The following is a 13,198-nucleotide window of genomic DNA, read 5'->3' as shown; positions in this document are numbered from 1 at the left end:
TCGTCGGACCTGAAGGGGAATTGGTTCTACCTGAACCAGGGTCGGAGAAAGACCCTCTAGCGGAAGACAAAGAGGAGGTAGACAGCCAGTCGGACGACTCCGATCTATTAATTATAGACGAGGAAGTGGTCGTTGACCCTGTCGAACCCGCACAAGTTGCGGAAGAGTGAATTTGTCATTTAATTAAAAACTTATTAATAAATTATTCACTACCATTTAAATTTATTGTCAAAATTTCTTAATTAGTCCTTTTCAGCTTCCGAGCCCCAATCTCAAGTCTGGCGACGGGGAGTGTAACCGTGCAGCAGCGACTTTAAGACGTGAGAGTGAGGCTCTCTCGCTTCTTTTGTTCTCTCTCTCTCGCTCCCATATGGTTTTCTCGTTTGCGAGTTCGGCTGAGTCTTTGCGGTAGTCTTAGCGCAGCAGATATGTGGAAATTGGTCACTGCGCATAATTGGGAGGGGTCAACACGAGGTGCTGACCCGAGACAATTAATTTTAGGACGACACTTGTGCTCCAGTGCGCTTACTGTCCAGTCGTTTTTTCTTTTTCTCTACTTTGTATAAAATAATTTTCTCCAGTGATTTGTACCACTTGTGGTTGTGGCTGGTTAATTAAACCAAGTGTTGTGTTTGAATATTTCACCTAAGGAGGAAGCTAGCTGCGTGTACCAGACCATCACCAACTAAGTGGATCACCTAGGGACCAGGATGCAACGTCGTCCGATTCCAGCAGTAAGTCCAGATATTGGCTCACATATATATATATATAAATAATCTATAATGTTGTGTAATGTCTCTCTCTCTTCAACGCGGTAATTCCCGTAAATTTTGCTCATCTACTACGATATTTATTCCCGCGCATATCGCCGATAAATTCTTTAAATTATATTGTAATGATTATACCTATATGCATATAAAACTAAAGGGAAAATTTGTATATAAAGGGTTGGTTAAATAAAATACAATAGTTTACATTATTTGAGTATTAATTGAAAATTATCACCAGAGTCCTTTAGAGTTAAGTTATTTTCAGCCGCGTGTCCGGCTCAGGACGAGCCGACTCACCCCCGAGAACTTCAAATTCCCGAGCTTCAGAACCAGCGATAATCGAACTAAATCGCGAATTAAATTAATTAATAATAAAGACCGGGAATTTTAATTTAACAGTGGTTCTTGGCTACATGGACACGCAGTAGTCAGGGCCCACCGTTATATTTGGCGCCCAACGTGGGGCGCCAAATATAACGGTGGGCCCTGGCTACTGCGTGTCCAGATAGCCAAGAACCACAGTTAATTAGATTTCCCGATTTTACTGACTTTACTTAAATTTACTGCTATTAATTAGACTTATTCTATTCCAAAGTTCTGGTTCCAAAAGACGGGAAAACTCTCGGGAAGCGGGTACTCGTCCTGACCGGACACGCGGCTGAAAATAAACTTAAATCTAAGGGACTCTGGTGATAGTCTATAATTAATACTCGAATAATTTTAAATTATGTAATTTATTTAACCAAGATCCCCGTTTTATGTACAATATTCCCCTTAACTTTATATATGAGTATAAGTATGATAAGTAGCTTGAGTAAATTTTATTTAATGATATGCGCGGGAAATAAATGTCGAATTAGATGAGAAAATTTTACGGGAATTACCGCGTTGAAGAGAGAGAGACATTACACAACATTATAGATTATTTATATATATATATGTGAGCCAATATCTGGACTTACTGCTGGAATCGGACGACGTTGCATCCTGGTCCCTAGGTGATCCACTTAGTTGGTGATGGTCTGGTACACGCAGCTAGCTTCCTCCTTAGGTGAAATATTCAAACACAACACTTGGTTTAATTAACCAGCCACAACCACAAGTGGTACAAATCACTGGAGAAAATTATTTTATACAAAGTAGAGAAAAAGAAAAAACGACTGGACAGTAAGCGCACTGGAGCACAAGTGTCGTCCTAAAATTAATTGTCTCGGGTCAGCACCTCGTGTTGACCCCTCCCAATTATGCGCAGTGACCAATTTCCACATATCTGCTGCGCTAAGACTACCGCAAAGACTCAGCCGAACTCGCAAACGAGAAAACCATATGGGAGCGAGAGAGAGAGAACAAAAGAAGCGAGAGAGCCTCACTCTCACGTCTTAAAGTCGCTGCTGCACGGTTACAAAATATATTCGTCTTTGCCATGACTAAGTTCACACTTTATTTCAGTGTTGCCATATGGCAATAATGTAATATTACATTATTTTGCTCTAGACTTAATACTTTTATAGAGTGGATGAGAGTTAAAAATTCAAAACCCAGGCATTAATGCTCACGTCTGTTCGACGGAAACTGTCGAATTTTATCGATCGCGTCACCTAGTAGCTACGTTACACACATATATATATATATATATATATATATATATATATATAAATATCTATAAATGTGTAATTTTTTTTTTTTTTTAAATTAAAATTAAAAATTAAAGTTAAAAATTAAAAATTAAAATTAAAACTTAAAATTTAAAATTAAAATTTTTGTGACTCGTCACATTTCCCTCCTACTTCGCAAAAAAAAACGTAGTTTTTTTTTTCAAACTTGATTATTATTATTTTTTTTTGAAAAATTTTATCATTTATTGTTACAAACTAATATATATATATATATATTATAATAAAAAAAAAATTTTATTTAATATTATATATTTTTTTATTTATTCGATAACCATTTAAGTAATACAAAAAAAAAACTTTCAAATTGAAACGAAATATTTTTTTTCTAAAATAAACATTGCTTTTTTTTTTGTTTCTTACAGATACATAAAGTTTTAACTAATACAAAAAAATATGTTTTTTTTTTCTTCTCATACGAAAACTCTTTTCTTAAAAACTAAAAAAAATAATTTTTGATCTTTAACTTAAGAATACAAACAAAAATTTTACTCATGCCAAAAATAAAAAAATATTTAAAAAAAGATTAGGTAATCAGAATGAATTCAGGAACGTCAGTCTTGATGTTTTCTTTTAGCCCTCCTTCTTTCCTTCTTGGGCTTCTTGGTTGGTACTTCCTGGGTGCTGTCGGCGCTCCCATGATCCTCTTCTCTGCCCGGAGTTGGTAAAGGATATGGAGGCGTTTGCAGGTTCAACGTCTCCGTTATGTCCCTGAAAGGTTGTTTTATTGGAGACTCTGCGAATGTTTGGGTCCTTTGATCACAGACTTCCCTGTCTGTCTGTGTGGATTGGGTAACCATGACTTTTGTAGCCATAACATCTGTCTTCCTCAGTTCCCATTTGACCCCCTTGTTTGGAATTCGTGGGTCCAGTTTGTTCATATTTGATTCCTCCTCTGTTGCGGAATCTATTTCTGATACCACTCTCTCTTCTCTTTTGCTCAGTCGCTTTGGGCTTGGTACTCACTGCCGGTGGATTGTTGACCTTCCTGAGTGGTAATGTCCACTCCTGCTTGCCCACTATCTATCCCATCTTCGGATGGGTGAGCGCTGTCTCGATAGCGCTCTCCGTGTCCTCCTCTCCGGGGTGGTCAGCCGCCTTGTTTTAGGGTGTAAGCCCCTTGTAGGTGTGCGGTGCCTTCACGTCGCTGGTGTTCTCTGTCTTTTTAGTCTTCTCCTTGGTGACATCGAAGGTCTTCGCTTTGAATGTGTTTTTTGTTTATCACGAGCGATTGCCTCTCTCTTTGCCCTAGACTTGTCCTCAACCTCCTCTCTTGTGGGACTGGACTCTCCCTTGGTTCGTGTTGTCTTTTTGGCATCCTTTCTTATTGGGTCCGTCGTTGGCTTGGTCGATTCCCGCTTCTCTGTTTTGATTGCCTTTGGTTCATCTTTGGAATTATTTCCAGTAATAGTTGGCTCCACCCTCATTGACTTAGTCGGTTCCCCCTTCTCTGTTTTGGTTGCCTTTGGTTCATCTTTGGAGTTATTTCCAGTAGTAGTTGGCTCCACCCTCATTGACTTAGTCGGTTCCCGCTTCTCCGTTTTGGTTGCCTTCTTTGGACTGACTATTTTTGGGACTGCTTCTATCTGTGGTGCTGCTATGGGGGGATCACCGACGGTTTCACCTTCTTTGGTTCATGATTCTCCTTCTGGGCCTCAACTCTGGTCAGAATTTCTCCACCTCCTCTGGCCATTTCGTCGATCGTCCTAGTTAGTGGACCGACTATTACCTTGGCCATGTTTTGTCTTTCCTCCCGGCTCATTTTCGTCAGGCTGACCTTTGACCGTTTGGCAAACTTGGCTCTTGTGACCCTGCTGAAGGGCGGCTCTAGCAGTGGCGTTCCCTCTTTACCCTTGATTACTATTTTTTGTTCCTCCAATTTTTCGAGGTCGACAACAATTCTCCGTGACTCGTTAGTTGGATCTTTTATTTTGAGTGTGGTTTGCCTGGTTGGTCTGCTTCGTTTCTCCACACTGGATGTTTCTGGACCGTCGAGTGATATGACCTCTATCGTCTCTTTTTCTGGTGTCTCCTCCTTGGTGACATCGAACGTCTCCGCCTTTTGTTCAGCATCTGGTGAGTTCTCGATGTCCGGCATGTCGAGCTCGAAGATTGGTGTATCACCCCTTTCTTTGAATCTCTCAGTTGAGTCTGGGGATCCAGTAGTTGTTGTCACTTGGGAATCCGACTTTGAACTGGAGGATGATGATGAAAATGATGACGATGACGATCTGCTCTGCTCCCCAGTCTTAGTCTTCTTCCTCTCTGGACTTCTGCTTAGTCTCTCCATTACTTTTTTCTTTGGCTCTTCTTTGTCCTTAGTAGTGCTTCTTTGAATGCTGATAACTGACTGATTCAGGCGGCGAGCACTCAATGCTTTTAGATGGGACCAAATTTTGTCAGCGGATTGAATTTTTTAATACCAACATTAGAAGTAATTTCATATTAAAGCTGTTAGGGAGACAACACTGCCGAGAAAATATCAGCGCCCTCAGTCGGTCAGTTGGTAAAACAGCGTGATAGCGGCAATTTTGAAAAATAGGAAATCAGAAATTAAAAAAAGAAATGCGTATTATATTGAATAAAATAAAATAATATGTTGAAAATATTATATAATTGTCATTATTGGGTAAAAAACCACTGACAATAACCTTATCAATAACCATACACAATAACAAATTTATTTATTCAGAATATAAAATGCATTTAAATACAATTTAGAAATTTTTGGTTAAACCAATTGTAACATTAATAAATTATTTATTAATTCTCATTAAAAAATGAGGTAACATGGCTAATAAATATAACAAAAATTTTATTTAACTAAAAAGCATTAGACATGACAAAGAAAATTTCACTAAAACAGTTCAGTAAAAACAGAATACTTTTTCAATATTTTTTCAGTCGTTTTAGCAACTGGGATTAATATAGGACTAGTAATAATATTACTTCGCAAAGTATGTTTTTTTATTTCAAATCTTACTTTAGCAAAAGATTTTATTTAGCTTTTCCAGTCAATTCAGCAATTTTCTGTAAATTAGCTGTTTTCATCTCGTCTAATTCAACTTTACGATTGACTAGGAAGCATTGCTGTCTCATCAGAAAACTTACAACTTTCTCTGAAGTTTCAGCATTTAATGCTTCAGCATGTTTCGAGCAACCTACTGAACACTCTGAAAGTTGATTAGCTATCAAACTCCTAGCTAATATACATATGTTTTTTTCGTGCAATCTGCTCTTAATTTTCGTGTTAAATACGTTTATTGCCTTCAAAATTTGATTTTGAAGCGCTGGTGCGATCTGTAGAGATCCTGATTCGTTTACAGACGAAAAATTACTTTTACAGTCTGAACAAGACTTGGAGTAGAGAGATTTCGAAATGTTACAGAATAATTTTTCAGGTATGGATATATTTTCTTCTTCTATCTGAATTCCGTCAAAAATCAAATTCAATTGGGCTTTTAAATTTTCATCAGTATTCGCAAGGTGTAGAATTGGCGTTTCGTCTGTTTCTATGTCCACATAATTTGCATCTGACGAATTGTGAAAATTTTTTGATGAGGTTATTGAATCGGCTGCAGTAAGTAAATCTTGAAGTTGGATGATTGTTGGCGACGTTTGATTCTCACTATTTGTTCCTCTAAGATTGCAATCGGAGAATATTGTTAGAATTGACGTTTTAAACGCACTGACAAAGTGAGTTGTCGTTAACTTATGATTACATCCCTGTAAATTTTTAATTAAGCCAAAAAAGTTCTCGAGTCCGTTTTGAGTTAAATGTCTTAAATTTATCTTATCGAATCCTTTTTTAAATAGGAAATTACATAAATCTGGTACAGCTGATAAACTGTTCAATAAAGTAGCGGGAGTTGGTGTAGATATTTGTACTCCGTTCGGACGAAAGAATTTCAACGACTTAATAATTTGTCTTGCTCTCGGCCAAAACAGCCAATGATAAGATGTTGGAGTTACATAAGTTCTTGTTGTTGACTCTTTTCCATCACCGCCATTCAACTTACAACCATTCAATGAGTCATTCAACAACCATTCAACCATGCAATTCGATCAGCACATGCCCAAGCCTTTAACCGTGCAGCCGTTGTTTGGCTTAAGACCTGTGAGGCAAATCGTACAGCCATTTTTATTTTACTTGTTGGAAAAATATGCTCATCTTTCAAGTGGCATTGCGAATCTTCGAAGAAATAATTCATTATATCTCTCCAATAGCCTCGTTTGCCGTCCATCTCGATAATATGTCCAGGATAATCTCGCTTACTTTTACGAGGGTTTTTAGAAATCCAAGTTTCAAAGCGGCCAGAAAAATTATTCTTCAAGGTTTTGATTAGATGTGCGATGTCAAATATTATAAAAATTTTTTGAGCATAGTTTTTAATTCGAAAATAATTCCTTTCGTAATTATTAGGGGTTTCATCACGAAGCAAATTAAATGCAGCTCTGTTTGTAGATCCCTGATCAGATATCGCAGCAACTGGTATCATCCCTACAGCCACTACTGCCATTAAAATTTGCACACGCATAGATTTTAAAACGTTTGTATTCATTGGCTTGTGCGTGAAATGAAACGATAATGGTTGTTTCTCTGATTTGTTTATTTGCTGGAGCATAAAAACAGTCGCGTAATCTGCAAGCTCTGGTTTTTGAACACCGTTATCATCATCATGGTTACCACTTACAGAATCACTACCGACTGTATAGGACAATCGTGGCTTAATACTAGTTTCGTCGAACACAATCGTACAATATCGATCTAAGGGATCAGACATCTGTTGGACAGCTTTCCTTAAAGCTTCGAAGATAACGTCATTAATGCCCACGTTTAAGTTTATAGATAATTAATTAATGTAACGTGGACCTAAGTCCGCTTCCGCCAACCGGAAGCCGAGGCCTCGCCCTTTTGGGCATACTCGCGTTGCGTAATCTCATCTCTTCCGCCCAGAAGACACTCTCAGTCGAAACCAAGAGTAGACATTTACCGGGGGTATAATCAACAATCCCCATTGCGTGTGGTATCTAACCACAGCCACCACGAGTCCTACCTCACTTGGCCCCCCACTCCTGCCATCCCAGGAAATAAAGAGACTCTGACCGAAATGGGGCTTGGAAATGGGGCCCCCATGGTACCAGACTTCAGCTCTGGTGAACTGCTTGCATAGATTAGTGGTGGGACGCAAGTTCTCCGCATACCCTATGTAAAGGGCTACTCCACTTGTTTCTTTCGGGTTCCCAACAAGCGATTATCCGCTTGTTTCGTTCGTCCCCTGTAAGATTTTCTACTTTCCCCAAGCCATATAGCACACTAATTATTCAAGCCAAATCAAAGTTGGGCGGCTTGGGGGATGAGTTTATAGATAAGAAAGCACGTTGAAACGTACTTTCGCTGGGAAGCAACATATAATTCATCATAAACCGATAACACTTTGAAGAACGTTTGTATATGCCAATGGCAAATAAAATTTCTTCACGGGTATAGCGTTCTCCTCGTGCTTTCCGGTTTATGTTTTATGTTTTATTTTTTGATGACACGAATCGATGTTGCATAAAATTTTATTTTGATATTTGACAGATTTACGACATATATGCATATAAATAGCAACAACGACAATATGGCGCTAGTAAGTCATAGAGCTGCCAACTACACGGTATTAATTTTGTAAAGTTTCACTTTGTCAAGTTGGCGAACAAATCTAACCGGCTCTGACAAAATTGGGTATGGTGGGGGTCAGAAGTGATCACCGCCTGGAAAAAGCTCCGATAACGCGTTAACGCGCGTAACAAATGTTATAAACAAATCGTCAAAGTGTAAAAAAAAGAATATGTTAATATTCTGAGTGTTGAATTTTTAACATTTTTGTGTGTTAATTCAACACACAGTATTTATCTTGTTTAAACAGTCACAATTGATAGATTATTTAACACACAAAAATGTTTTTTTATACGAAAGTAACACTTTTTATATGTTACTGTCAAGCCAACATACAAAATACGTTAAAAAAAACATCATACAATTTGTATTTATCAACTATTAAAAAATAACAAAATTGAATTACTTATTTATCTAAACAATAATTTAATAAATAAAATTATTCCACTTTTCTAATATATTTAATAGTTTAAAAAACATATGTATGATTTACCGTTTATTTTAAAATTAATATTTTTTTCTTTACAAATATAAATAAATAAATACTTCAAAATTAAAACAATTTTTTTTTATTAACTGCAACGCCCCATAAATTTAAAAAAAATATATTAAAAACTATTTTTTGTTTGTTAAGAAAATTATATTAAATTTTTATCGGTGTAGATATAGTAGAATTCAGTGTAGATAAAGTAGCAGTCGCTCCCAAATAGTTCTTTCTCAATTTTTACCCCACCACAATTTTAAAGAGTATTCGATTTAAGCATCCAAGTTTCGCTCCTTTAAGGAGTTTTTGCTAGAAGAGTCTCTCTTGAAAAACTCCTTAGTGAGTAACTCGTAGAAGGAGCATTACTCGTGACGAGCTACATTCTCTTGCTCTTCGTTAGAGTTACTCATCATCAGAGTGATGAGTAGGGAGAGTTTAGGCATCTATACTCTCATGCGTCCGAATCCTACAATGAGTTTAACTCCTAAGGAGTGGGGAGTTATTGCGGAGCGAGCGGCTTTTGAGGAGTAACTCTCTACCCCTGGTTTATCCGCACCAATTCATATGCCTCTTGTAGTTGATTTACCCGTTCTTCAATATTATCTGGCTCTTCTAGTGTCATCCTTCCCTCTAGCTGCGATCTCGTACTCTCTGGTGCGTCTAACTCTCGCCCGTAGTTCAAGTACGCTGGAGTGAACTGCGTTGTCTCATGTTTTGCTGTATTATACGCGAATGCCAACTCGTTCAGCTTGTCAGCCCATGTCCGTTGTGTACTCCCAATAAATTGAGCGACCATCGTTTTAATGACTCTGTTAGTTCTTTCCACCGGGTTACATTGAGGTGAGTAAGGTGGTGTCCTGATATGCTGGATACTGTATCTGCTACACATGTTCGCAAATATATTGCTGGTAAATTGAGTTTCGTTGTCCGTGATGATGTTATTTGGTCTTCCGAATCTCAGCAACACCTTCTCCTTGATTGCTTCTACTATTGGCTCCGCTGTGGCTTTCTTCAATGGCTGGAGCTCGACCCACTTCGTGAATTTATCCTGGATCACCAGGATGTAGATAAATCCTTTTATCAATTTGGTTAGTGGTCCCACGATGTCCATGGTTACCACCTTCCATGGCCGTGTAGCTTCAATCGTACCCATTTTCCCCGGTGGTTTGAATTGTGGTGTCTTGAACTTCTGGCATGACTCGCAGTTTTTTATGTATTTTATTATCTCATTCCTCATTCTTGGCCAGTAGTATCGTCGGGAGATCCTGGCACCTGTTTTTGTGACTCCTAAGTGTCCCGATGTTGGATCATCATGATTCTCTGTGATGACTTTGTTCCTTAATTCATGGGCAACACATAACTTCCACGCATCTGCTTTCTCGTTGTAGTTCAGGGTATGGTGGATGTGTCTGTATAGTCTTCCCTCGTGAACTGCGTAATCTGGATACTTCTCCGGGTTATCTTGTACTTTTTTCATCATCTGCTGGTACAAGAGATCTGCTTCGTCATCCAGGGTCCATATTGTCTCGTTTGTGATCTCTTCTTCATCCTCTCCTGATACCTCCATAGGAGACCGTGATAGTGCATCTGCTACCTTATTCATCGTACCCTTTCTGTAGATGACCGTGTACTGGAGCTGCTGCAAGTAGATTGCCCATCTCGCCAGATGTCCTGATGGATTGCTGATATTTTGGAGCCACTTTAACGATTTGTGATCCGTTATTACTTTAAACTCATATCCCTCCAAGTAATGTCTCATCTTTTGAATTCCCCAGACCACGGTCAGACACTCCTTCTCTGTAGTTGAGTAGTTGACTTCATGATTATTCAACGTGCGACTTGCGTATGCTATGACATGCTCTTCTCCGTTGTCCTGTTGAGTCAGTACTACTCCCAGACCTTGATCACTTGCATCAGTCTGGAGTGTAAATGTTAGAGAAAAATCCGGTGCTGCCAGTATTGGGGCTGTCGTCAATGCTGCTTTTAATTTCTCAAATGCATCCTGCTGTTCTTCTGTCCATCTCCATTGGTACTTCTTTTGGAGTAACTTCGTTAATGGTTTAGTTAGATCCGAGCAGTTTTTGATGAATCTTCTGTACCACGATATCATTCCCATGAATCTCCTCAACTCTTTTGTCGTTGTTGGGGCAGGCAGTTCAACAATTGATTTGACCTTCTCTGGATCCGTGTAAATACCATCCTTGTTGATGATGTGGCTCAAGTACACGATTTTGTCCTGGAAGAAGTGACTTTTCTCGGGGTTGATCTTCAATTTTGCTCTCCTCAGTCTTTCCAGTACCTCCAACACGTTGTGGAAATGTTCAGCCAAATCTCTCCCCAGTATTATTATGTCATCGAAGTAGGCAAAGGCTTGTCCCTCCATCTCTGGTCTAATTATCTGGTCCAAATTCCTCTGGAACGTCGCCGGTGCTGAGTGAAGGCTGAACAGCATCCTCGTGAAGTGGAATAGGCCTCTATTTGGTACGGCAAATGCAGTGACCTCTTTACTGGACTCTTCAAACGGTATCTGCCAATATCCATCCTTGAGATCTATAGTTGAAAAATATTTTGAATCTTTCAGCTTGTCTAACGTGGCTTGGACCTGTGGCAGTGGGTAGGCGTCCTTCTCTGTCACTTCATTGACTTTTCTGAAGTCTATACACACTCGATGCTTATTATTCTTCTTTTTCACTATCACCATCGGTGATGTCCATGGGCTTTCGGATGGCTCGATGACTTTTTCCTCGATCATCCTGTCTACTTCTTTATTTAAAATGGCTTGCATGGCTGGATTCTTGGGCGTGTATCTAAATTTTCTGGGCTCCGTCGTCTTTAATTTGATCCTATGTGGTGGAAGAAGAGCTGGACCCTCCTGCTTGTTTAATTCCTCTACTGTTTTCTTATTAACTCTTCGCATTTCCTCCTTTTCTTTTTCTTCATCATCTGCCCGCTCATCCGCATTATTGAGTATGTGAATCTCCGACCGTTTGCTCGTTTCCCATGGAGGTCTCAGCTGTAGACTGAACTGCATCCTGGTCAATATGTCCACCCCAAGAATCATTGGCTTCGAGATAGATGGTATGATGCTGAACTGGAACTTCTGTACTTCGCCGAATATTTGAGCTCTTATTTTTGCTACTCCAATAATTGGTAGATTGCTGCCGTCTGCTTGAGCTGCCACTATGTTGCTTGGCTGGCACTCCACGCTTCTCTCTGCACTCTGTATCTTTCCCCATGTCTCTCCATTTATACAGGACCTTGTGGCTCCTGTATCCATTAATGCCTGGATTGAGTATCTTCCAACAATTACATCAGTGTACAGCCTGTCATCACTCTTCTTATAATACCACATCTGGCCTCCGTTTGTTACTCTTACTGGTTCTCTGGGTCGTTGACTCTGCATTCTGTTTGACTGATTGTTGCTGGAGTGAATTGATGCTCTGGAACTTGAATTACTTCTCTGTTGCCGAAGTTCATGCCCTGCTGTAGTATTTGCCTGTCCAGTTGCTGCTGCTGACCTCTCTGCCTGTCTTTCGCATACATCGTTTGGCTTTGCTGTCGGGGTTGACTGGCTGGCCCGTTCCGGTCAACCCTTCTGAAGTTTCCCGGGTTCGGGCATGTACAGTCTCTTGAGAATACATCTGCTTTTCCACATCTAATGCAAAACTTCTTCCACTCGTTCCAGCATTCTGGTTTGAAGTGTCCTCGTTGGCTGCATCTCCAACATGATTCGCCTTGTATGTATGGCTGGTTGACCGTACTGACTTCCTCATTCTTTCTCTTCATTTTGTCCGGCTGGAAGGCTATCACTGGGATTGTACTATTTCTTTGAGTCCCCATGGCTGGTTTATAGTTACTCTCTTGAACTAGGACTCTCTCGTAGTCGTTTGCTAGTTTGATCAGATTGCTACTGTCCGTACGTCGCTGCGCCTGATGTAGTGCTGGTAATCTGGCTTGAGATTGTAGTAGAGTCGATCAAGTTGACTTTGCTCGCTCATCTGCCCGTACCGTCTCATCATGGTCTGTAAAGCTGTTATGTATTCTCGAGCCTCTTCCTTTGCCCCTTGCATTCGGTGCTTGATCTCCTCCTCTAGTCTCACATTTATATTCACTGGCAAGTAGAACTTCTTTAACTGATCCACGAACTCCTCCCAGCTTCTCCAGTTAGCCTTGTTGTTGTAGTACCACATCATTGCGTTGTCCTTCAGCAGTATCGGGATGCACTCCACCAGCTGGTCCTTCGTGACTTGGTAGCTTAGTGATAGCTCTTCAATTCTCTTCAAAAATGTCATCAATTCTTTGTCTCCATCAAACGTTGTATTCCATTTTCTCACTTGGTCCTTGATGTTGAGCTCTGGTACTCCCTGTGGTGCTGGATGTCTCTCCCGCTGTGGAATTGGTGAATTTGCTCGTCTTCCTTCCATCCTGTCTTGTTGGTTCAACTGCTCGCGTAATATTCTGATCTCGTTCTGCAGAGCCTCAAATCTCGCGTTCTCTCCTTGCTGCTGCCGCTCGTACTATTGCTCTTGCTCCATTTCTCGTTCTCTTTCAGCCTCTCGTCTCATCCTTTCCTGGGCTTCTGCTTCTTGTTGTCTACGGTCACGTTCAG

General features: G+C 39.8%; 1 protein-coding gene across 1 annotated transcript; it reads right to left on the bottom strand.

Moving 5' to 3' along the window:
- Nucleotides 1-4,040: 4,040 nt before the first annotated feature.
- On the bottom strand, nucleotides 4,041-4,733 carry LOC130673914 (uncharacterized). Its single transcript, XM_057479129.1, has one exon. The coding sequence runs from the start codon at nucleotides 4,731-4,733 to the stop codon at nucleotides 4,041-4,043; it is 693 nt and encodes a 230-aa protein (XP_057335112.1).
- Between the last annotated feature and the right edge of the window lie 8,465 nt (nucleotides 4,734-13,198).

The sequence above is a fragment of the Microplitis mediator genome, chromosome 8 (assembly GCF_029852145.1).
Source record: "Microplitis mediator isolate UGA2020A chromosome 8, iyMicMedi2.1, whole genome shotgun sequence".
NCBI classification, from domain to species: domain Eukaryota; kingdom Metazoa; phylum Arthropoda; class Insecta; order Hymenoptera; family Braconidae; genus Microplitis; species Microplitis mediator.
This window is presented reverse-complemented; position numbering and strand designations above follow the sequence as displayed.